The sequence below is a fragment of the Antechinus flavipes genome, chromosome 4 (assembly GCF_016432865.1).
Source record: "Antechinus flavipes isolate AdamAnt ecotype Samford, QLD, Australia chromosome 4, AdamAnt_v2, whole genome shotgun sequence".
NCBI lineage: Eukaryota > Metazoa > Chordata > Mammalia > Dasyuromorphia > Dasyuridae > Antechinus > Antechinus flavipes.
The window spans coordinates 178,310,702-178,337,447 of NC_067401.1; the positions used below are offsets into that span (position 1 = coordinate 178,310,702).

Consider the following 26,746-nt stretch of genomic DNA (forward strand, 5'->3'; position numbering starts at 1 on the left):
GGCATTGATTTAGTAATTTCCCGTGAGTTTTGGGAAGTCTAGGAATTGAGTCGTCCCCTCCAGTCTCTCTTGTATAGAGACATTTACTTTCTCCTCTGATTCCGCCCTGTTGGTAGTTCTGTTCCCTGAAGAACGAGATTCCCTGGAGAAAGAGGGGCTTTGCCAAGGGGAAAAGAGCGTTGGGGTTATCGGGGAGCTTCCGGCTTCCTCTCTTGCTGATTAGGCCCTTCTCTAGTTCTAAATTGTTGTCTGCGGATATTTCAGATTCTGTTCACAGGGCCTGGGGTCATTTTCCTGGACTGATGACCCGAGTCTTTATTGGGGCTGCGCAGTTTCTGCTGGGAAAGCTTATCTGGAGTATTTCAAATCTTATCTTAAATTGGAAAGCCTTTGCTTCCCTTTTTCATTTTTTCCTTATTGAGCCCCTGGGCTTTGGTCCATCTATAAAAGAGGATCAGCTTATCTGGATAGCTATTTGTAAGTTTCAGTCTTGTTGCTTGATACTTTAGTAAAGCGTGGTTTATTCAAGTAATTCTATGTCTAATCCTTTCTAACATTTGTTTTGTGGTTAACCTTCAGTAAATTTTCTTCTATCTTAGCATTTACATGAACTCTGTTATCTCTTTATTTTAATAATTATTTTTAATATGTCATTAGATTGCATTATACCTAAAATGCCATTCAAGAATTCTCTTAAGAGCAGAAGTTTGATTTCCACAGGTCAGACCTTATAGTGAAGCATTCTTTTGGGTAAATCATGCCCAAAGAGTCAAGAGAAGCTGCAGTCCTGCCCACTACAATTCATCCTCCACCGGAGCAAGAAGGCCTTCTGATAGTGAAAGTGGAGGAAGAAGATTGCACCTGGATGCAGGAAAACAGCCCTCCCAGTATGGAGACCTTTAACCAGCGCTTCAGACAGTTCCAGTACTATGAAGCATCAGGGCCCCGTGAGGCTCTCAGCCAGCTAAGAGTGCTCTGTTGTGAGTGGCTGAGACCAGAGATGCACACAAAAGAACAAATCCTAGAGCTGCTAGTGCTGGAACAGTTCCTGGCCATCTTGCCCGGGGAACTTCAGGCATGGGTGAGAGAACACCATCCAGAAAGTGGGGAAGAGGCTGTGATTTTGTTGGAGGAATTACAAAGAGACTTTGATGAACAAGGAGAAGAGGTGAGGCGGAAAATTCCCCCAACTAATCCAGGCAATGAAGGAATAGAAGGGAATTAAGGGAATGATGGGGAATTATCTAATGCATATTGAATTTAAGGAAAAAATTGGTAATGACGACCATAGAGTTCTTTTCACCCTGATATCCCATCAGGATTTTTTTTTTTTTGTTCTTTTAAATTATATGTGAGTCCTAGGCTTAAGCAAGCATTTATTTCATATTTTGAGTATTGTGACCAGGCACTGTGCTAGGCACTGGGGTTTCAGATATAAAAGAAAATGAAACAAATCTCTTAAGAAATATAGTAGTGCATTATAAAGATATCTCAACTTTTAAAAAAGAAAAACAATATTCACTGTGCCTATCTGGAGCAGTTATGGGCTTTTAACATCTCACTTTCACTGTTTTTTAGGGGAGATGGATGCATTTTCTTTTTTTTTTTTTTTTTTTTTTTCTGTAATGATTTTTCTTTTTCCTATGCCTCAGATTCTTCTGACATTCTTGAAACATTTGGGTTTCTGGCTGTACTCTGGATTTCTCTGTAGAAACTCCTTTTCCTCACTTTAGGTATTTCACAGGTTCATTCTTTGTGAATACCCCTGGGTGTTACTTTAGGCATGGGACAGGACAGAATCTTTTGGTTCTGCAGTCTTTGGACAAGGTTTTCAATGGTCTATTTAACATTTCATCCTTTAAAATTGAAGTAGCAACACTGTCCAATCTAAGACAAATAATTTTGACTTTAGATAATGGCTGAGGTAACTGCCAAATTTTCTTTTTGCTCTGCTACCATCTTCTCCCTTTCCACTAAGCTCATTTGGTTCTTTTGTACTATTAGCCAAGTTCTATCAGAACATTAATAAACTGCTCCCAAGGTACTACTTTAGTCTAATACTTAATTACTCTGAACCAGCTTTGTAAAGGGCTCAGCATCATTAGCTTATAATGTTCATTGAGCTAAATACTATAGTGAGTGAGAAAAGACTTCAGGATCATATACTTATTTCCCCTAAAAAGGCTACTCTCTAAAGGGAAGTATATATATAGAACTCCTAAAAGAATTCTATAAATATAATCAATTGCAGACAGATAGGAGATTGCTAGGGTAACTAGATGGAATGGGATTAGCAAAGCTTTAATCACTATTTCATACATATTTTATAAACGGTGGTTCTTGGTTTTAAACTGTGGAGATAAAAGGACCAAAATTGCCAAAAGAACATGGTTCTTGATAAAAGGAAATAAACTTTTGATTTACTTGAATTTTTTCTATTAGTTACTCATTGCTATAAAAACATGAGTTGCTCAGTTCATTTTGTATTTTTCTGTTCCAATCTTGCTGGTATCTCTAATAATTTTTCTTTTTTCCTCTGATGCTTTATCCTTTAGCCATTTCCAGTATTCTCTGAGTGAGCACCTTTTGGTGCTTTTCTCTTAATTGGGATCCCTATTGTTTCCTCCTTGAAGGGCATAGAGACTTCATTCTAGGCATGTTGGGCAATCTGTCAGATGGAGGTAGGAGAGGACAGGAAGAGCTTTAGTAATTTAGTAATGTGTATGAAATAAGACTAAATAAAATTGGATCTGCGTTAAAAGGTTTTGAAAGACATAGTAAGAACTTTATGATTTATCCTAGAGACAATAGGAAATCTTAAAATTTTTTGAGCAGGGGAGTGATATGATGAGAATTCTATATTGGGAAGATTACTTTAGCAATGGTGTGAGTAATGGATTGGAAAAAGGTGACAGAGACCCCAAGTAAGAAGCCATTATAATAGTCTAAAAGAAAGGAAATAAGTGTACTTGTAATGGGTAGCAAGGAGAGGATAGATGCAATAGGTAAGTCTTGACTTCTGAAACTGAGAATTTAAGGATGTGAGGAGTGGAAAACATAGAGTCAAAGATACTTCAAGATTGGTTGGAAGATTATCAAAGAAAGAGAATTCATCGAGGAGCAAAGGTTTTGTTTTTGTTTTTGTTTTTTTTTAATTTTAAAGTATGCTAGTTCCTTCCCTCAGATTATCTCCAATTTATCCTGTGTGTATCTTGTTTTCAAATAGTTGTTTGCAGTGACTTCCCAATTATATTGTGAACTTTCTGACTGTTTTTGTACCCCTAGTCCTTAATATAAGCCTTGGCACATAGTAGATGATTAGTAAATGTGTGTTGATTTAACTTGACTTGGGGGTAAGATAATAAGTTTAGTTTTGAACATGCAGAATTTGAAGTGATGGTGAGTTATTCAGATGGATAAAATTTCAACACATTATAAAGTTTCAGGATGGAGTTTAGGATGGAAGTTGTGACTGGAGATGCTAGATTTGGAAGAGACAAATTTTGTATTGTTATAAAAAAATCAAATAACTTTCTATTAATTCTAACTATTTGAAAGTGAAAGAGATTTCCTTTGAAGGTAATGAGTTGGCCTCCCCTGGAGGACTTCAGGCAATTATTATTTATTTTGTAGAGATGATTCTTGTCTAAATACAGCTTGAATTCCATGCTTTCTGAGGTCCCTTTTAACACTGATAGTTTGAGACTACAAGCAGGAAAATTTTCTTTTCTTTTTTTTAATTTTTAAATTTAATTTAATTTTATAATAACTTTTTATTGACAGAACCCATGCCAGGGTAATTTTTGACATTATCCCTTGCACTCACTTCTGTTCCAATTTTCCCCTCCCTCCCTCTACCCCTTCCCCTAGATGGCAAGCAGTCCTATATGGGTTAAATATGTTGCAGTATATCCTAGATACAATATATGTATGCAGAACCGAACAGTTCTCTTGTTGCACAGGGAGAATTGAATTCAGAAGGTAAAAAATAACCCGGGAAGAAAAAACAAAAATGCAAATAGTTTACATTCATTTCCCAGTGTTCTTTCTTTGGGTGTAGCTGCTTCTGTCCATTGATCAATTGAAATTGAGTGAGATCTCTTTGTCAAAGAAATCCACTTCCATCAGAATACATCTTCATACAGTATCATTGTTGAAGTATATAATGATCTCTTGGTTCTGCTCATTTCACTTAGCATCAGTTCATGTAAGTCTCTCCAAGCCTCTCTGTATTCATCCTGCTGGTCATTTCTTACAGAACAATAACATTCATATACCATAATTTACCCAACCATTCTCCAGTTGATGGGCATCCATTCAATTTCTAGTTTCTAGCCACTACAAACAGGGAGCAGGAAAACTTTTTAGTTTGGTAGTAGTGATGAGGAGGAAAATGATAATGATTTGAGGGCTTGATGGCAAAATGATGCAATGCCCATTAGGTTGTACCCCTTTAGGAAGATTGATTGGGAAACAGTAGAGATATGGATTTGGGATTGTAGAATGTTAAAAATGGAAAGAATCTTAGAAAAAAATTGATCCAGTTCACTAATTTATTTTGTTTATTAGGTATTTTCTAATAAGTTTTGTTTTTTTTCTCTCTTCTCTTCCTTCAATGGAAAAAAAAAAAAAAAAGGAAAAACAAATCTTTTTTTTTTTTTTAAATAAGTATGCATAGTCAAGTAAAACAAATTAACATATTGGCCATGTTCAGAACGTCATGTCTCATTTTGCATTTTCAATTTATTACTTTTCTGTCAGAAGAGACAGCATATTTCCTTATCAGTTCTCTGGGATCATGATTGTTCATTGCAAGGATGATCTTTTAAAGTTAATTTGTTGTTGTATAAATTATTCTTCTAATTTTTTCACTTCATTTTGCAAAATCTTTGTAAGTCTTAGCAAGTTTCTTTGAAACACCCCTTTTATTGTATAGCACAATAGTATTCTATTTTATTTATCTTCCCTCATTCAGCTGCTCCCTAATTAGAAGACACCCTTTTAATTCATAGTTCTTTTCCACTATAAAAAGACCTGTTGTAAATATTTTTGTATATATGGATCTTTTCCCTCTTTGCTTCTTGGAGATATTGGTGCAGTAGTGGTATCACTGAATATGTTCAGTTTAGTGACTTTGGATGGTGTTCTAAATTGTTTCATGAAATGGTTAGACCATTCAGTCCCATCTATAAATCATTAGTGTGCCTCTTTTTCTTTATCCCTTCAACATTTGTCTTTTCATTACTTTTTTTTTGGTCTTTACCAATTTGATGAGTCTTAGTTAGAACATCAGAGGTTAATTTTTTAAAAATTATTATTAGTTATTTGGAGCATTTTCTCATATGGCTCTTGATAACTTGAATTTCTTCTTTGAAAATCATTTATATTTTTTAACCATTTATAAATTGAGGAATGACTCTTATTCTTATAAATATGAATCAATTCCTCATATAGCTTAGATATAAGATCTTTGTTTTAGAAACTTGATGTAAGATTTATTTCCCAATTACTTTATCTAATTTTAGCTATATTTGTTTTGTTTTTAATTTTATGTACTCAAAATTGTCTGTTTTATCCTTTGTGATCTTCCCATGTTTTTGGGACTTGAACTCTTGTTCCATCTATACATTCAAATTTCTTCCTTTTTTCTTGTAATTTGTTGTTATGTGACTTGTATATCTATCTAAGCCACATGTTTGTTTGGGACTAATCATCACATATGGTGGAAGATACTGGTCTAAACCTAATTTCTTTTGCTCAGTCATTTCAATCATGTCTGATTCTTCTTGATCCAATTTGGGATATTCTTGGCAAAGACATTGGAGTGGTTTGATATTTCCTCATTTTACAAATGAGAAAACTGAGGCAAACAGATTAAGTGATTTGCCCAGCTCTCAGCTAGGGCAATAATATTCCATAACATTCATATACCATAACTTATTCAGCCATTCTCCAGCTGATGGGCGTCCACTCAGTTTTCAGTTTTTTGCCTCTACAAAACAGCTGCTACAAACATTTGGCACATGTGGGTCCCTTTCCCTCCTTTAAGATCTTTTTGGCTTATAAGCCCAGTAGAATTACTGCTGGATTAAAGGATATGCACAGTTTGATAACTCTTTGGGCATAGTTCCAAGTTGCTCTCCGGAATGGTTGGATTCGTTCACAATTCCATCAGCAATGTATTAGTGTCCCAGTTTTCCCCTCCAACATTCATCATTATCTTTTCCTGTCATCTTAGCCAGTCTGAGAGGTAGTACCTCAAAGGTGTCTTAGTTTGCATATAATGATTTAGAGCACCTTTTCATACGACTAGAAATGACCCAAACTTATTTTTTACCAAATTGCCGTTCATCTTTCCCGACAGATTTTGTTGAATCAGGAGTCTTTATCCAGGAGCCAGAAGTATTAGTAACATATTCATTCTGTGAGAAAGTTGAGATTTCGCTATGTTAACTTGTCAAGGTGACATAATCTACAATACTTTGTTGCCTTAGACTCAAAGGTTTTTGAATTAGATTTGACTTTTGCTTTTAATCTCTATCTCCCATCTCTTAGTCTCATGTTTTGTCTTGTTCCTTGTGAAGCTGAATAATATTTTAGTTCTTCCTTTATCTGTCTAATATGTAGACTTGGATTTTCTTGCTATTTTTGCTGTATACCCTTTTCTCTAACGTGATGTTTATTGTTGTCCCTAGGTGGCTGCCTATCCAGAAGTACCACTTCAGGAAATGATGCAGCAGAGAATGGTACAGGAGTCCCTGAATATTCAACTCCAAGCCATGGACACTCAGCCTGATAGTGGTCCCCAGAAACCTTTCTCCCTGGAAACAAATGGTGAGGGGGCAACACTGTTCATTGATGGGCATGGGAAAATCCACATAGAATGAAAAGTTGGGAGTGTTGGCCATAACAAAGAAAAAGGAATTCTGAGAAAGAAAAGTTAATTGTTACTAGAAGGTATGAAATTGAAGACTAAGGTTCATAGTCAAATCAAAGAAGTTTAATTCAGCTCATCAATTTTTAAGCTTTATACTATACACTGGAAATATAAAGATGAAATTGCCCTCAAGAATCATTTATGTCAGTAGAAGGCATAAGACATATACACAAATAATATTAATATAAGGCAGAATGTGATAAGTGAATGGAGATGTCCATAAAAAATACAGAGTGGGAAGGAGAGATTAGGGAAGATGGTAGCATCTGAAGTGGGCTTTGAAGATAGACATTTCAAAAGATGGAGTTGGTAATTGGGAAAGGCCTGTATTAGGAATGAGAAAGGCAGAAACATAGTGACAGGAGAAAAGGAGGATAAATAGTCCAGTTTGCCTAGGATATATTTCAGTGAACATCATGTGCTTATGTGTGTAAAGCATTGTATTAGGTGTTTGGTATACAAAGATAAAAATGAAACAACTGCCATCGAGAAATTTTCATTTTACTGAAGTGTACAAGAAAAGTAATGTAAGATTAGAGGAGATGGGAACCAGATTAATAACAACAGCAGCTGCAACAACAATACCAAATAAATAAATGAACAAATTAATAGTAGCTAACATTTGTAAAGCACTAACATTTATAAAGTACAGTGGATAGAGCACCAGTCCTGAAGTCAGTAGGATCTGAGTTCAGATTTGGTCTCAGACAACTTAACACTTTCTAATTGTGTGACTCTGGGCAAGTCACTTCACTGCAGTTGCCTCAGTTTAAAAAAAAAAAAAAGAAAGAAAGAAAGAACATATTTTCCAGGCACTATGCTAAGCATTTTATAAGTATTATCTCATCTATTTCTCTAAAAAACCCTGATGCTATTATTCCTATGTATAGTTGAGGAAATTGAGACAAACAGCTTAAATTACTTGTGCCAGGTTACACAGCTATTAAATGTCTGAAGTTAGGAGTGTTGGCTGTAACAAAGAAAAGGGAATTTGAACTCAGGTCTTCCTGATGCTATAGCCCGTGCTATATCTACTATGCCACCTAGCTACTTTGTAGAGAAGCCAGGATATCGAATACATTAATCAGTAGGTAATAGAGACACTGAAAATTCTCAAGTAGAATCATAATATAGTAATGATACTTTAGTGTGTTACTAGGCAGCAGCAGTGTTAAGGTTGGACTAAGGGAAAAACCTGAAATTAGGAAAAGGAATTCTAATGTTATACAATAGTACAGATAATAAGTGTTGAGGGCTTGAATTAGGTTCAGTGAAAGCAGACAGGAGGGAATGGATTGATTTAGAGGTAGACTCACTGTAGAAGTAGAATGGTCAGAACTTGAAAACTTAATGGATGAAAGAGAGAGAAGGGATGACTTCAAGAAGTTCTGAGTAAGGAGATAGCTGACCCAGACAGGTGAGGATTGGAAATTATACAGGTCCATTTCTTTCATCTTTCTTTATAGTTGATAGTATTGCTGATAATGATACTGTGTTTGTAGCTATGACTGGAAAATAAAAGCTCCCCAAAAGCCCTTTTCCAATGTACACATGTAATGTTTTGCTCTTATTTATAGAGCCCATTAATTTGTGTAAATCTCTTAGATTCTGCCTTTCAAAGTCTATCCTGAAAAAGAAATCTTCTTGACTTGATTGCACAATGCTTGGCTGATCCTGCTGTTTCCCATAAAGTAATTATCATACCAGGTTCTTTGAAGTTGTGCTTCATTGTTTCCTTAAAATATTTTCTCTGTTTTTGTTTCACTTCATCTTGATAGTGATACTTCATTTTGATAATTTGTTAACTTACATCAAAGACATTATAGAAAGAAATATATACATACCATTAGGTATCTATATATTGGTATTAACCAATCATTTGTTGCCAGTAAAACTGTTATGAAATTAGTTTATATATTTTTGTTCTCTTTAAAGCTAAATAAAAAATAATTCCTGTAGTATTTTCTTTTCTTCATACCCAACTCTATGTGATTCTTAGTTATCTGCTCAAGTTTCTTAGAATTTTCCCAACCCTGTTCCCTTCCCTTTCCCTGGTAGTAAGATTACTCCTTCCTTTCCTTCTCCTCCTCCTCTCCCGCTTACCCTCTCCTCCCCTTCCCCCCCTTATCCTCTGACTGAAGGAGGCTTCATTATTTAACTATCCATTCTTATCAATGGACCCTTAATATCTTTTGAGAGTTATCTAATGATAATTTGGTGGTCATACCAGTTTTTTTTTTTATTTACAGATTTACTCTTCCTTTTTTGGCTTTGATCAGATCCATGGATTGAAGATCAATTCTTATTGCTACTTTTACAATTATTATTATTTTTAAAATCACACAGTGATTGCTTCCATTCATTCAAGCTTTCCTTTGATCCTTACCATTACTTAGTCCTGGTGTTTGGTTCCCTTCCTATTTTCAGTCATTCTTTTTTCCATTCTATCTTTAGGCCACAAAGAGAAAGTAATTCTTATGTACCAGGTAGGTAGTAGGGACCAGAAAAGCTGTAGCAAAATTTAAAGAACTAAAGAAGTATTTTATTTGGTCAAGGGAAAATATGATGTACAGCTAGGGCACATACCAAAGTCAGAATAACCTGACTTTGAAATGGGTGGTGGAGGACTTGTAGGAATGGACGACCTCCATTCCCCTCTTCCTCCCCCCACCCCCCCATGGTAAAAAATGAATAGCAACATTCATAGAAATTCAGAAGTAGGGAAGATGCCTGTAGCCTAGGCTATTGGGAGAAAATAGCATGGAAAAATTTGAGCTGGATTCTGATTATAGTTATAAGCTTTATATTATTAGAGATGAAGGTATTCTAAGTAGAAACATGAACAACAAAAGTGCAAAGACAAGGACAATATGTGTAGGAATAGAAATGGCTAGATTGAAGCACAATGTCTATATTGGGGAAAAATGGTAAATAAGATTAGCCAGGTAGAGTGCAGGGTCCAATCATTGTGGGCATTGGAATTAAAGATATTTGACCTTGATACAATAGGCATTGGGGTCCCACTATAGATTTCTGAGTAGGGAAATAATTTGAGAGTAGAGCAGAGCAATTCTCACTCACTCACTGTTACCAGTCTTTTGGAGTTCTAATTTTTCAGTGCATTGATTGGTGTTCTTAAGTCTTTCAAAGTTCATTCATCCTTTTCTCCTTCCTCAGCTCTGCCTGTTTCCCAGATTCCAGCTATTCCTCAGAAGGGAAATCATAGAGACCAACAGATGGCAGCTGCATTTCACATGACTGGGGCCCAAGTGAGCTATCGTCCTTTCTCTGCCTTCATTGAAACCCCGTGGCTACTCCCTGATTGTGGCTTTTTATGCTCCCCTCATCCTGGAGTTTCTTTAGGACCCTCTTCCCTCCCTCCTATCCCTACCCCAATTAGGATATTTATCTCTAAATATTTTTCCAGAAACAAAGTCCATCTTGGATTGGTCCCTAGTTCCCCACATATTTTCAACTCTGCTTTCCTTCTTTCTGTTTAACACTTACTCTTTCTAGGGAGGCACATAATTACAGCAATGTTAAAGGTGGAAAAAATTAAAAGGCCATTTTGTCCAACAACCTCATTTGATAGAGGAAAATATTGAAATGCATAGAGGTTAAGTGACTTTGTCAAGATTACACAATAAGCTAGTTGTCAGAACCAAGAGGAGAAGCAAGGTTTCCTAACTCCTAGGTTCAATGTTCCTTTTAAGTAGTCCCACACTGTACATTTCCTCCCACTTCATTCTGCTTTGATGTTTTGATGCTCTGCTGTCTCTTATTTAAGAGCAGAGCACAAGGGAACAGGAACAGGAACTGAGTAGGGATCTCATGTTTCAGACATTGGTGAAAATTGAGGATGTGGCCGATGTGGCTGTGTCTTTTATCCTGGAAGAATGGGGGCATTTGGACCAGACTGAGAAGGACCTCTCTAGGAATGACAGACAAGAGAATTATGAGACCATTACTTCAGTGGGTAAGAATATGTTTTCATTTTATGGATTAGAATGAATTAGTTTTGTTATCTTTTGTAGAACATTTATGTCATGCTGTATGTGTATATGTACATGTATATACATGATAGATGATTATGTTTATATGTGCATGTATATTCCCTCCTCTTACTATTATGACTTAGGATATTTTAATTATAAACTAGAAAGTTGTCATTTGACATGAACATTTTCATACACAAAAAAGATTGGATAGAACATTATGAATCTGTTACAGAATAATTTTTAAAATGTATTAAATTTAATGTAGTAATACCAATATTACTCTGCTTAGCTATGTTACCTTGCAAACTTATTCATTCTTTTGTGTATTTTTAAAATGTTTCATTGTTGCTCTTTAATTTTTTTTTGACATCATTATTGCTGTCTCCTACTATATTCCAAGAAAAAAAAAATCCCTCTTTTCTAATAGATAAATTTAATCAAAAAAAAAAATTTGTGTTATATGTATCTGAAAATGTCTGTTTCATTCTGGAGTAAGAAATAGGAAACATGTTACCAGTCTTTTGGCGTTCTAATTATTCAGTGCACTGATTGGTGTTCTTAAGTCTTTCAAAGTTCATTCATCATTATCTTTTCCTGTCATCTTAGCCAATCTGAGAGGCATTAAGTGGTACCTCAGAGTTGACTTAATTTGCATTTCTCTAATCAATAGTGATTATAACTTTTTTGGTATGACTACAAATGGATTTAATTTCTTCATCTGAAAATTGTCTGTTCATGTCATTTGACCATTTAACAATTGGGGAATGGCTTGTATTATAAATTTGACACAATTATTTATATATTTTAAAAATGAGGACTTTATCAGAAATACTGGCTGTAAAAATTTTTTTTCCCAGGTTTGTGCATCCCTTCTAATCTTGGCTGCATTGCTTTTGTTTGTGTAAAACCTTTTTAATTTATTGTAATAAAAATTATCCATTTTGTATTTCATAATGTTTTCTGGTTCTGTGGCCATAAATTCCTCCCTTCTCCACAGATCCAATAGATAGATTATCACTTAAACTCCTAATTTGTTTATAGTGTCACCCTTTATGTCTAAATCATGAAACCATTTTACCCTTATCTTGGTATATGGGATGTTGGTTAGTGCCTAGGTTCTGCCAAATGATTTCCCATTTTTCCCAAGCAATTTTTGTCAAATAGTGAGTTCTTATCCCAAAAATTTGAGTCTTTGGGTTTATGAAACACTTGATTACTATAGTATACTATAGTCATTGACTATTGTGTCTTGTAAATCTAACTTATTCCACTGATCAATTATTCTTATTTCTTAGCCAGTACCAAATGGCTTTTATGATTGCTGCCTTACAACATAGTTTTAGGTCTGGTAAAGCTAAGCCATCTTTCTTTGCTTTTTTTTTTTTTTCTTTTTCTCATTAGTTTTCTTTGAAATTCTTGAATTTTTGTTCTTCCAGATGAATTTTATTATTTTTTCTAAATCTTATGAAGTGATTTCTTGGTATTTTGAATGGTATGGAACTAAATAAAGTAAATTAATTTAGGTAGTATTATCATTTTTACAATAAAATAAATATAGGCTCAGTTTACCCATATGCACTTAATATTCTTCCCATTATTTAGATCTAACTAACTAAATTTGTGTGAAAAGTGTTTTACAACTGTGTTTATATAGTTCCTGACTTTCTTTTGGCAGGTAAACTCCCAAATATATTATTTAAAGTTATTTTAAGTGGGTTTTCTCTTTCTATTTCTTGTTGTTGGGCTTTGTTGGTAACATATAGAAATGCTGATGATTTATATGGGTTTATTTTATATCTTGCAACTTTACTAAAATTGTTAATTGTTTAATAGTTTTTTAGTTGATTCTCTAGGATTCTCTAAATATACCATCAAAAATCCTATTAAAATTTTTTATTGAATCTGTTAGATACTCTTATCTATAAACGATTACAGTCTTGTTTCTTAGCCTATACATATTCCCTGATTATGTATTTTTAGTGTATGCTATTTTTTCTTAGTCTGTGCTTTTTCTTATGGTTATAGTTAGATTCACTTGTAAATCCACCTAGTCCTGAGGTCTTGTAGCTAATTTCTGGCTAAATATCCTCCTTGATATTGTGTTATTTAAATATCCTTGGTACTTTTCCATACCCAAATTTTTTGAAGTGTTTTTTCATTGTTGTCATATAGTTTGATGGAATTGCTCATTATTTCTACAGTTTTGTTCACTGATGCACACATTTTTTTAGGATTAAATTTTTTGGTTTCATTGAAGTGTACATTTTTTCTTCAAGTACTCCTTATTGATTATAATTTCCATATGTAATAGAGTGTAAAGGATAAGTTTAATACTTCTGCTTTTCTGTATTTGAGGTTTTCATATTTTTAGTAATTTTTTAAAAATAAAGATGTAGCTGAGAAATAAGCATACTACTTTTCTTGTGAGGTCTATTGTACGTCTTTTTAAAAAAATTCTATTCAGGTGCTTCATTTCTTATTTTGTTAACTTTTATGGCTGAAAGGGGTACATTAAGATCCCCAACTATTATAATTTTGCAATCTTTTCCCTCCTATAATTTGATGAATTTTTTTTAAATGCTTAGGTTCTATGCTCTTTATTTGATGCATACATACATATACAGTGTGTGTGTGTGTGTGTGTGTGTGTGTGTGTGTGTGTGTGTTTAAAGAACTGATCAAATATGAAATTCCCACTTTGTATTTTTAAAGCCCTCCATTACCTGGCCCTTTATAGTCTTCATACATTTTTGAATTTTCTGTGCATCCTCAATTTAAATGTATTGTCCTACTTATTTATTCCCTGCATGTGACACTTGATCTCCTATCTCTGTACATTTGTACTGGTTATCAGCTATGCCTAGAATTCTCTCCCTCCACTTTCTTCATGTCTTAACTCAAATACCATCTTCTGTAGGAAACTTCTTTGTTACTGCTCTCTTTGCCTCTCCCATTATTCCACTTGCTAGTATCTTCCTTTCTAAGATTATCTTTTGTGTCCGCTTTAAATGTCTTGTGTGCATCTAATTTTTTTAACTTCTCTATCTACTCTATATGTTGTGATTTATTTATATATGTATATACACATATAAATATATGTAATTTATATTTATATATATTTATATGTTGTCTCCAGTAAAATGTGAGCTTTTTGAGGCCAGGAATTATTTTTTGTTTGGCTTTCCCTAACCCCAGCACAGAGCCTGGTACATAATAAACACTTAATAATACTTGTTGACTTGCTAACATATTGGTATTATTTTATTTTCTGTAAAGTCTTTAAGAATAATAGAAAAAAATTCTAAGAATCATTTTTTAAAGAATTTCAGTTCTAAATTCTCTCCTCTCCAATTTTCTCCCCTTGAGGAAGCAAAAAATTGACTGTATGTTTGAAGTTATGCAAAATAATGTTTCCATATTTTCCATGTTGCAAAAGAAAACATGGACCAAAAAACAAAAAAAGAAAAAAACATTTAAAATATTCAATCTGAATTCAGAATTCATCAATTCTCTGTCTTGAAGGGGCTACTAGCATTTTTCATGAGTTCTTTGAATTTGTCTTAGATTGTTGTCTTGATTAAAGTAGCTGAGTTTTTCAGTTGGTTTTTTTTTTTTTTTTTAACAATATTACTGTCACTATGTGCAGTATCTTCCTGGTTCTGCTCACTTTGCTTTGCATGAGTTCAAGTCTTCCTCAGTTTTTCTGAAACTATCTTGCTCATTATTTCTTTCAGCACAATAGCATTCTATCATAATTATATATTACAGCTTGTTCAGCCATTCCGCAATTACTGGACATCTTGATTTCCAGTTCTTTGCCACCACAAAAAAGAGCTGCTGCAAATATTTTTGTATGAATAAATCTTTCCATGTTTTTAGATCTCTTTGGGATACAAACGTAGCATTGGTATGGCAAGATTAAATAGTTTTATAGCTATTTGGGCACAGGTCCATGTTGGGAGTTGGATCAGTATGGCACTGAATAAATACATTAACTTAAGTATCTTTTCATTTTTATTATATTGAGTTGGTCTCATGAGCAATTAATATTTCTCCAGTTGTTTGAATTTGTCTTTATTTGTAAGAAATGCCTTTTGTAATTATGTTCTTATAATTCTTGGGTTTTGTCTTGTTTTGGCAGATAGACTTCATGTGTTCAGGATGCTATATTTTTTGTGATTTTGCAACATTTCCTTTTGATTGTTTTGTGTTGGTTCTTTCCATTAACATTGTAATCATTGTATATGTTATTTTCTTGGCTTTGCTTTACTTGGCATCATATCAAGTGAATTTTTCCTTGCTTCTCAGTGTTCATCACTTTTTTCATTTTGTATAGTATAGTCATATTCTAATACATTTATGTACCACAGTTAGTTTAGCTCTTCTTCAAATAGTAGTTATCTCTTTTTTTCCATTTCTTTGCCACTGCAAAAAAAATGCTACTATAAACATTAGGGCATATTTGGAAACTTTCTTCTGGTCAAAAGCTATGGACATTTTGCTCATTTTATTTTCATAATTCCAAATTGCATTTATAACTGCACCAACAATTCCCTTCAACACTGACTATTCACGTATTTTGTTATCTTTGCAAATTTACTGAATGTAATGTGAGTTTGCAGGATTGCTTTGATTTGCATTTCTCTTAGTGAATGGGAAGGTTTATTTCATGCTTTCAGTTCTTCTTTTGAGTACTGTTTGTTCATATCTTTTGACATTTTACAGAAAAAAGTTGAAGCCATTTTCCATGCCTTCTCTCATCTTCCTTTTTCTTTCCTGTTGTATGTCTTTTCCAGTATCTTTTTTTTTTTTTTTTTTTATTCCTGGTTTATCTCATTGTGAGATGGTTTTACTCCTTACCAAGGCTTGCCTCTCTTTCTGCTCAACAGATTTCATCCATATCCTGTCCTCCAATTGATGGCCCCTCTTATCCCCATTCTGTCACTTATTTTAAATGTCTTCCCTATCTTCTGGCTGGTTCTATAGTGCCTTACAATCTTGCCTATGTCACTTCCATCTGAAGGGAAAAATAAAACCCTCACTGAATTCTTCTATTCTTTCTAATTTTTGTCCTGTTTTTCTTGTCATTGGTAGCTAAACTTCTCAAAAAAGCCATATGAAATAGGTGTCTTCACTTTATTCTCACTTTCTCTTTAACCCCTTATAATTTTACCATTCTAACCTTAACTTTTCTCTGAAATGGCTCTCCCTAGTTATCAATTATCTCTTGGTTGCCAAATCCAATAATCTTTTCTCAATCTTTATTCTTCTTAATCTCTCTGCAGATTAGCATATTGTTGCTAATCCTTTTTTCCTTAATAATCTCTTTTCTCAAGGTTTTTGGGATAATACTCTCTCCTGGTTCTGACCACTTCTCCATCTCCCAAATTGGATCTTCCTCTAGATTATACCCCTAACTGTAAGGAATCTGTCAGGATTCAGTTCTAGGTCCTTTTCTTTTTTCCTTTGTACTACTTCATTTGGTGATTTCATCAGCTGTCATGAATTTGAATACCATCTTTATGCTGAGGATTCTTAGATCTGTCTTGCTCCAATCTCTTTGCTGACTTCCAGTGTCATGTCTCTAACTACATTTCATATAATATACCTCAAACTTGATGTCTTGTAGACATCTTAAACTTAGCATTTCAAAAAAAAAATAACTCATTATGCTTCTCCTTAATCCATCCCTCCTTCTCTGAACTCTCATTCCTCCATCCAGGTCTAGTCTCCCAGTCCCTCAGGTTACAACTTCAGCTCACACCCTACAGCCCTTGACTCCTCAACCGATCTGTTGTGAAAGCCTGTCAATTTCAACATCTCTCTAATATGCCTCCTCTGAGTCTCTAATTCTGTCATGATCTCATGCCTGGACTATTGCAATAGCCTGCTGGTGGATCTTCCTGCTTCTGGTCTCTTCCCTCCCATTTCAGTCCATTCTCCATTCAGTCACCAAAATGATGTTCCTAAAGTTCGGGCCTGTCCGTGTCACCTTTTTGACTCAGTCAAGTCTTTGTGGCTCCCTGTGGCCTCTGTGATCTACTACTAAGTGCTTTATTTGGCATTCAAAAGTTTTTTAGAACTACCTCCTACCTTGCTAGTCTTCTTACACTTTACTCCCTATCTCTCACTCTTTGCTCTAGTGACAACAGCACATAAACAAGATACTCTTTGGTTCCAGGCACTTTCTCTGGTTATTGTCCATGAAAGTTCTTCCTCAACTCTGTTTGCTGATTTCATTTCCTTTTAAGTTCCAACTAAAATCCCATCTTTTTTTGGAAACTTTTCCCAGCCTGTTTTAATTCTAGTGTCTTCTCTATGTTAATTATTTTTATTTATTCTATACATGGCTTATTTGTATATATTTGTTTGAATGTTGCCTCTTCCTAGATTGTGAACATCTTGAGGGTGGAAACTGTCTTTTGCTTCATTTTGTACATCCAGGGCTTAGAGTGAGCACCTATCTAATTGATAGGTAAGTTCTCTCATTTCCCTTTTTCTTCATTTCCTGTCATATGTCTTTTTCACTATCTTTTCCTTTATTCCTGAAGCCTAGAAGCCTTAATTTGGTTAGTGTTGGAAGCTTATCAAATTTATGTAATCAAAGATTATCTTTTTTGTTTTTTGTAATTGCCTCTAACACTTATTTGGGTAAGGATCCATCTCTTGACAACAATTGTGAAAAGCATATTACCTGTTGTTTTTAATTAAAAAAATCAATATATCCATTTTGAATTTATTTTAGAGTATAGTGTTAGCTGTTGTTCTAAGTCAAATTTTTGCCAGGTTCTTTTTGTTTGTTTTGTAATAGTTTTCATCAATTAGGGAGTTTTTTTTGCCAAGTAATTTATATTTTCTGGTTTATTGAACACTAGATTATTGAGTTATGTTGTTTCAGATTTGTCTTTGCTTAGTAGAACATAGAAAAATAGTTCTGCCTCTGTTTTTAGTCAGTAACAAATTATTTTGATCATTGCTGCTCTGTAATACAGTTTGAGGCTAGAAGTATTGTTTCTTTTTATTCTCCATCTTTTTTTTTCTTCATTATTTCCTTTGCCTATTTTCTTTTTAAATCTTGTTTTTTCAGATGAATTTTATTATTGTTTTAGTGAGTTCTACAAAGTATCCATTTTGATTGTTTTTATTGGTATACTATTAAAAATTAGGCTTTAATTTAAATTAAAAAAATTTAACTTTACTATTCAATGTTCATCTTTTTATTCTGCAATTAAGTTCAGATTTTTAGGGTTCCATTACAAGCTCCGTTGCCCTTTGTAACAACTAATCCATTCCTTTCTACATTTTCTGAAGGGTACAGAATCATTTGAATTTCCTTTCTCTTGTATTTGAAGGCTTCAAAGGTCTTTTCTCATGATCATTTGTGAAGCTTGTTTCTGAATTGAATTTCTAAATTTCACTACTCTCTGTTTTGGCATTTGCAGCCTTTTTTTTTTTTTTCCTAGAAATGATCTGAATTTTTTCAGTTGTTATTTCATTTTCTGTGTTCAGAACTTTTCTATTATTTCCTTCTGAGAGACGTGTGATGTTTAGGTTGTCCCTATACATTTTGTCTTGAGTTTTGTATGTTGAGCATATTTACTTTTAATGTTATTTTTATGCTTCTCTTCTTGTAGATTGTTTATTTTACATTCTCAGTCTATTGTTTTCCATGTAATGTTATAGATATAAATATTATAGATAACATTATAGATAACAGTCTTTTTATTCTACCCATTGTTTTATTCTGTACAGGTCGTCTATTTTGCTCTAATAATTCTCATTTTTTAAACCCCTCAGAAACATCTTTTTCTGATTTCATGTCCTCATCTTTCATCAGATGAGGTTTCTTATCAAGTGTTGTTTCTTGTTTCTTATCAAGTGTTGAATCATTTCCCTTTATTTTGCTGTATATATTTAGAACACAAACTCATTTAATAGATTCAGAGACCATATTTTCTTCTATTAATATTATCCATGTTACTATCTGTTAATATTCAGGATCTTTAGTAATTTCAATTTTTCTTTCCCTGATTTTTTCCGATTCACTTTCTTTTCCCCTGTGATAGAGGAGACAAAAGTGTAAAGATAGTTTTGTTGTAAATTGAAAAACATCAGTAAAGACAACAGTCTTTAAGTCTCCTAGAGTACCGACTGTGTAGGGGAGGATTGCTTAGTGAGTTCAGGATCAGTTTGTAGGTTTTGCATTTTAAAATCTGTTAGATTCTGGTTGTCCTAGATCATGCAGACAGCTGAAGTGGCATTATTTTTGGTGCATAATTTCTCTTATGGAGAGGTTTATGAGATTGTGGGGATCAGAGAAAATGTCTGATAATTTCATATAATCTGAAAGTCTTGTCTTCTTTTTTTTTTTGCAATCATGTAAAATATTTCCATATTAATAATTTTGTAAAAGAAACTTCAAATAAAAAATGGAAAAAAAGTAAATGAAAAATATCATACTTCAGTCTATATTCAGATAATATCACTTCTTTGGAGATGGATAGAATGCTTCATCGTAAGTCCTTTGGTATTGTCTCAGATCGTTGTATTGCTGAGATTTGAGAAATCATTCACAGCTATTCATTATATAATATTGCTGTTACTGTATACAACATTCTCCTAGTTCTGCTCATTTCTTTGCATCAATTTATGTAAGTCTTTCCTGATTTTTCTGAAATCATTCTGCTTGTCATTTCTTCAATAGTTCAATAATAATTCCATCACAATCATATACCACAGCTTTTTTAGCCATTACCCCATTGATGGGCATCCTTTCATTTTCCAATTCTTTCCACAGAAAGAGCTGAAATTTGTATTTCATACAAATAGTTCCTCTTTTAAAAAAAATTGTCTTTGGAATATAGACCCAGCAATGGTATTATTGGGTCAAAGGATATATATAGTTTTATGTCCCTCTGGGCATTGTTCTAAATTGTTCTCAAGAATCAATTCACAGCTATACCAATAGTGCATTAAAGTACCAGTTTTCCTATTAATGCTTTAATAAAATTTGAAAACTGGTATAAGTAGACCATCTTCCTTCATTTTTTTTTTTCAGATTCACTTGATAATCTTTGATCTTTTGTTCTTCTCAATGAATTTTGTAATTATTTTAGCTCTACAAGATAATTTTTGGTAGTTTGGTATAGCACTGAATAAATAGATTAATTTAGGTAGACCTGTCATTTTTATTATATTGGCTCAGCCTGCACACAAACAATTGATATTTCTTCAGTTATTTAGTTCTATCTTTCTTTGTATAAATGTGTTTTGTAATTGTGTTCATTTAGTTACTATATGTCTAATAACTCTTATCTCTTCCTGCTGTATTTTTTGAGTAATATACAGAAACCTGATAATATGAATAGGTTTGTTTTATATCTTGAAATTTTGCTGAAGCTGTTATTTGTTTCAGTTGAGTTTTTTAGTTGACCTTAACTTTCTTTAAGTAAACTGTCCTGTCGGCTATAAAAAGCGATAATTTTTTTCTTCGTTGCCTGTACATTTATTCCTTTAATTTATTTTACTTGTCTTACTGTAATAGTTAATATGTCTATCATTTTATTGAATAATGGTAATGGTAATACAATCCTTGCTTTACCCCTGAACCTGTTAGAATGACTTTTAACATATTCCCATTATAGGTAATGCTGGCTCTTGGTTTTAAATAAAAAAAATGCTTCTCATTTTAAGGGAAGTTCTACTTTATTCCTATGTTTTCTAGTATATTTGACAGGAATGAGTGTTGTTTCTTGTCAAAAGCTTTTTCTGCATCTGATTTTTGATGTTCTTGTTTTTAATATAGTCAATTTTGTTTATAATTTTCCGATTTTTGAACCAGCCTCAAATTACTGGTGTAAGTATAGCCTGGTCATCTTTGTGATATATGTTGCTGCTAATATTTCACTTAAAATTTTTGCATCCATATTCTTTAATAATATTGATCTGTATATTCTTTGTTTTGATTATGAAAGTTTAGGTATCAAGACTATTGATCACAGAAAAAATTTGATAGGATCTTTTTTTTTTTCCAAAGTTATGTTATAGAAATTAATTGTTTTTTAAATGTTTGCTTAGGAACTTAATTGTAAAACCATCTGGTCCAGCAATTTTTTTTCCTTTGTGAGTTCATTTATGTCTTGTTCAATTTCTTTTTCTAAAGTAACATTAAGTACTCTATTTCTTGTTATGTTAATCTGTGCAATTTGTATTTTTGTCAATTTTCACCTAAGTTGTCAGTTATGTATTGGCATATAATGGAGTGAAATAGTGCCAAATAATTACTTTTATTTCTTAATTAGTTGTGAATTTACTTTTTACATTTTTGATACTGATAATTTACTTTCTTTTTTTCTTTAAAAAAAAAATTAAGTTAGCTATTGGTTTGTCTATTTTAATTCTTCCACACTTCCCTAAAAAAATTTAGTTTTTTTTTTTTTAAATTCAATGATTTTTAACTTTTAGTTTTGTTAAATCTTTATTTTTATTTTCTCTATTTTGGTATTGAAGGGTTTTATTTTAATTTGCAGATTTTTTTAATATTAGTTGTACGCTCTATATTTTGATCCACTTTTTCTCATTTTATTGATAAAGAATACTGTGTTCCAGTTAAAGGATTTCAAGCAAGGCTCGGGCCAGTGAGTTGTTTTTCCTTAGTCTGATTTAGTCATAATCTGAAATTTTTTTCACCCTCTTACTTTGCACCCCAATTTGAGTTTGGGCAACCAATTGAATGCTTGTCCATAATTGGAACTCCTGTAGATAGTTGGCCTTACCCCCTGTCAGCCTGTTGGAAAGCTGTATGGATTCAGAGTATCAGAAGTTTAGGATGTCTCCTGATCTGCAGCCCCTTCCTTTTTCCTTATCCTTTAGTCCTAGTCCAAAGTTCTGTTTTGTCAAAGTGACAGGGTTATCATTCTACATAGTTCTGAGCCCATGAGTTGAATTCTTAGTTCATATAGAGCATGTTAGCTCTATAATATTGATTTGATTGTGTACTGACAAAGCCACTGAACCACCTCTGGTTTGTGTCTGAAAGTTATATTCAAGATCCCTTTGGAAATAACTGCTGGCTCATCCCTTTTCTGTCATGTATATCCTGGGCACTTTATCTGTGAGCTGAATTTATGATCTTGGGCAACAGAAATGACCCATTGTGATTTTTCTGTTCACTACTTTGCCTGGCAAAAGAGCTTTCTAAATCCATTTTGGAGTAATTGTAGTGTAAAGTTCTATTGGACTGTTTCCTCCTACTCCACAAATTTTGTACATCTTGTCAAGACTTCTTTCTACATGGACATTGAACCATTATTGACAACTCTTGAATTCAGCCATTTAGCCTATTCTAAATCCTTTTAATTGTAATATCTCTTCTTAGTAGGCAGAAATAATGAATGCTTTTTTTCTTGTAGACTAATACATTCCAAATTGTGTTTCAGCAGAGAAATTGAGTTTCATTGTTTTAACACTGAAGAGAGTAGGAAAGACTTTTTAAGAATTAAGAGGAAAAGGAAGATAAAGATTGAGTTAGATTTAAAATGCAAAATTAGATTTTATTATGAGTATTCCACATATATGGTATGTCTTGTAGTGAAAAGAAAATATCATCATTAAAGAGATGCAGTTTTCCCTACTTAGAGGCAGCTAGTCTTGGAGCCAAAAAAAAATCTGGGTTCAAGTCCTATCTGTCATATACTGATGTGTGACCTTGAAAAGTCACTTAATCTCACAGCACTCTAGGCAATACTATTAAGATTATAGGTTGCAGAAAATACATTAATACAGGCAGTTTCTTTATCTGGGAGTTTCATACACTAATGAAATCACAGGTTCAGCCCCTATCACTACTGTTTTCCTGTGCTTGTCACTTTCTAAGTCTTCCTGCTGTTTTTTTATTTCATCTCCTGATCTTTTATTTTCTTGCTTTAATACTTATCCAGTTTTTTGCACTTGAATATTCTATTCTACTCAAAAAGTTTCTTCTAGAAACTGACATTTGCATTTTTTAAAAATTGGTATTTCAGATTATGAACCCAGGAATGAGAATATGGAGCTGATTGTAAAGCAGGAAATTTCTGAAGAAGCAGAATCACTCTGGATGAGTCCAGGAAGCATTCAAAAGAATGATTCTCAAGATCAAGAATATGAAGAATTCTCTAACTATGGAGGCCACTTAGAAAGACCACAGGAAAATTATACAGTAGAAAAACCAAAGCAATCTCCTCAGAAAAGAGGCTTCAGGGATATAACAGACATGAATAAAAAACAAAACATGAGGGTGGAAAAAGGTCATAAATGTAATGACTGTGGCAAATTCTTCCTTCAAGCCTCAAACTTTATTCAGCATCGACGAATCCATACTGGCGAGAAACCATTTAAATGTAATGAATGTGGGAAAAGCTATAATCAGCGTGTGCACCTTACTCAGCATCAGAGAGTCCATACTGGTGAGAAACCATACAAATGTCAGGTGTGTGGAAAAGCTTTCCGTGTGAGCTCACATCTTGTTCAGCATCAAACGGTCCACAGTGGAGAGAGGCCTTATGGATGTAATGAATGTGGGAAAAGCTTCGGTCGACATTCACACTTGATTGAACATCTGAAACGCCACTACAGAGAGAAAACCCGTCAATGTAATGAAGAGAGAATTTATATTTGGGGGAAACTGAAAACAAAACTTTGTAGTGCTGTTGGTTGGGGTAGAAATGTTAATGGAGAATGGATAGGCAGGGGAATAGAATTTAATAAGCATGGATAAGGTCACTATAAACAATTTTGCAACCTGAAGGAAAAGGGTGGTGGAATCAATTAGATTCTCCCCTCCTCCCCGGCAACATCTAATTAGCCATTTCTCTTTTGTATTTTGTTTTCAGCCATTATTTGTATTTTGTTTCAGTGTAACATTTTAGTGAGTTTGCAACCATTTAAAAATTGGAGTCAAACCATTTTCTTAAGCCATTTTCATCCTGTTGTAGTCTCATTGCCTTATTAAAGAAAGCACTATGATTTATACCCCATCTTTAGACTTAATTACCTTAAACTAGATCAGCTGTGGTTATTTTATAATTAACCTATTAATCATCACCCTTTTAACAATATTTCTTGTTGATGACTTCTTAGTGCTTTAACATTTCCTAGTCATTCTTTTTCATCCATATTATTTCCCTTTTTCTCCTGACAGTCCTGCTTATAACTTTTTTAAGCCTATGTACTCTCAGTCTTTCTAATTTTTGCTCCTTTCCATCTTCCTACTTTTTTCCATTATTGACCCATTTGTTACTCTTATCCTTCCTTTTCCTCTTTTTCTTCTATTATCTAATGACTGCTCCCCTCTTTTTCCTGTTATCACTCCCTATTCCTACCCCTAATTAGGATTCCTCTCCCTCCTTTGTAGTTATTTTTGTCCATATTTTTGCTGTATACCCCAAGTGGGCACTCTTTTTGATCATCTCTATCCATCTTCTGTTAGCTTTCCTTTCTTTACCCAACCTGGTATCCAAAATCTTGCTCCCTAATGCCCTGAATTTTAAATCTTTCCTAATAGTTGTTATATAATAGTTTCATATGATTAGATAATCATGTTTACCTCTTACACAGTTTGCTTTCCTTTTGTATAGGAAACAAGTGACATTTGCATTTTCTGTTCATTGTTTCAGGTGGTGAGAAAAGGGGTAAGAACATGAAGGCATTAAAGAAGAAAATTTCTGATGCCACAGAAACTTACAGAGAAATATCATCAAAAATTCAGAAGGATGTTCCACAAGGTCAGGAGTTTAGAGATGGTTGTGAACATGAAGGCTGGTTAGATAGGCAACAGGGAAAACTTACAGGGATGGTACTGGGGAAGCCCCCTTCCCAGGAGAGGAATTTTAGAGAAATTATAGATATCCACAAAAAACCTTCTACAGGAGAGAGACCACATAAATGTGATGAATGTGGGAAAAGCTTCATTCAGAGTGCACACCTTATTCAACATCAGCGAATACACACTGGGGAGAAACCCTTTAAATGTGATGAATGTGGAAAGAGTTATAATCAACGTGTACACCTGACTCAGCATCAAAGAGTCCATACAGGGGAAAAACCCTATCAGTGTCCCTTGTGTGGAAAAGCTTTCCGGGTCAGGTCACATCTTGTTCAACACCAGAGCGTTCATACTGGAGAGAAACCCTTTCAATGTAATGAATGTGGGAAAAGCTTTGGGCGGCGCTCACACCTTGCTGGACATCTAAGACTCCATTACCGTGAGAAACCTAACCGGTGTCATGAATGTGGAGAAAACTTCCATCAGTATAACAGCCTGATTGAGCATCAGATGATTCATAGAAGTCAGAGTTCTCATGTAGATGGCAATTGTGAAAAAGCATATGGTTGGAATTTATCATTGATTGAAAATAAGCAAATACTTATGGAGGAGAAACCCTATAAATGTGATATATGTGGGAAAGCTTTTTGTTATAGTTCACACCTTGTTCAACATCATAGAATGCATACTGGAGAGAAACCCTATGAATGTGATGTATGTGGGAAAAATTTTGGCCAGCGTTCTCACCTAACTCAACACCAAAAAAGCCACTCTTGTAAGAAACCTCATCAGTGTAATGAATGTGGGAGAGCCTTTGCACTAAAGTCACATCTTAATCAACACCAGAGAATACACACTGGCGAGAAACCCTTTCAGTGCAAGCAATGTGGAATGAGTTTTAGTAGGAGTTGTAGCCTCATAAAACATTTGAAAAGCCATGAGAGGACAGACCTTATAAGCAGCTTCAGCACATAAACAACTTCATTTTGGAGAATAGTTTTTATTCAACGTTAGAGAACTTCTGCAGTAGAAAAATTTTATTAGTGTAATGAATGTAGTAACAACCTTTAGTTACAATTCAATTATTACTTTTGTTTACATTTTCTATTTATTGTTTGAAGGATCTACATTGAAGAAAAACATTCATTGTTAAGAATGGGAAATACTTCACTTAGCAAGTTCACCTAAAAGAAGAAAGATAAAAAATGTAATGGATGAGTGAAAGCATTTGAATGACACACTCTTGTCAATGAACTTCAGAAAGTAGACATTGGGAAGAATAATCTTGAATACAGTAGACTTAAAGACTATTCTTTGGTAGCACCTGCTTTAATTCACATCAAGGATTCCATATAGGTCAAAAGCTCAGTGAATCAAACAGTTAACGAGTCTTATGCAGGCTATCTAGTAAAATCCCCATCATCAAGCTCCTTCAGAAGAGATCTCCTTTTCACCTATGAAGGGCTCTAGTTGGGTCCTAATTTGAACATTAAACACTTTAAAAAGAAGTTGGCTTAGGGTGTCTATGTATTTGGGGACTTGGGAACCCAAAAGGCTGGTAAACCATTTCATGCACTTTTTATTTCAAGATGTCTTCATGAGATCCACTTTTTATATGCTCAGGTTACAATAGATATTACTGAGAGGACTTCATACTGAGGGATTTAGGGCCTAACTGGATATTTTGCCTAAGTTAATGCAATAGAGGTCAAAGGGAAATGGCATAGTGTGGCTGAATGTTTTTTTTTTTTTTTTTTTTTAAAGAGGTATGAGTTTGAATCCTATCATTAGGGATAGATTAATCATTTTTTCAGGTTGTTTTTACCTTTTGGGGACATTCTGGAAGTATTAAGAAGAGAGGATGTTTTAGAAGAGTCAATATGGTATATAATGCAAGAGTTAACATTTTTTTGTCATAGACTTTTTTGGCAGTCTGGTAGAGTTTGTGGCTCTTCTCAGAATAAATGTTTTAAATCATTTGAATTAGTAGGTTAATGAAAGTGAAGAT

At 33.8% G+C, this 26,746-nt stretch overlaps 1 protein-coding gene across 1 annotated transcript; it reads left to right on the forward strand.

Annotated features, from left to right (window-relative positions):
- On the forward strand, positions 1-26,246 carry ZKSCAN5 (zinc finger with KRAB and SCAN domains 5). The gene is made up of 7 exons (XM_051995583.1): positions 1-477; positions 721-1,168; positions 6,696-6,834; positions 10,115-10,206; positions 10,778-10,913; positions 22,958-23,566; positions 24,590-26,246. The coding sequence occupies exons 2-7, from the start codon at positions 758-760 to the stop codon at positions 25,711-25,713; spliced, it is 2,511 nt and encodes an 836-aa protein (XP_051851543.1). The 5' UTR covers positions 1-477; positions 721-757; the 3' UTR covers positions 25,714-26,246.
- The last annotated feature ends 500 nt before the right edge of the window (positions 26,247-26,746 follow it).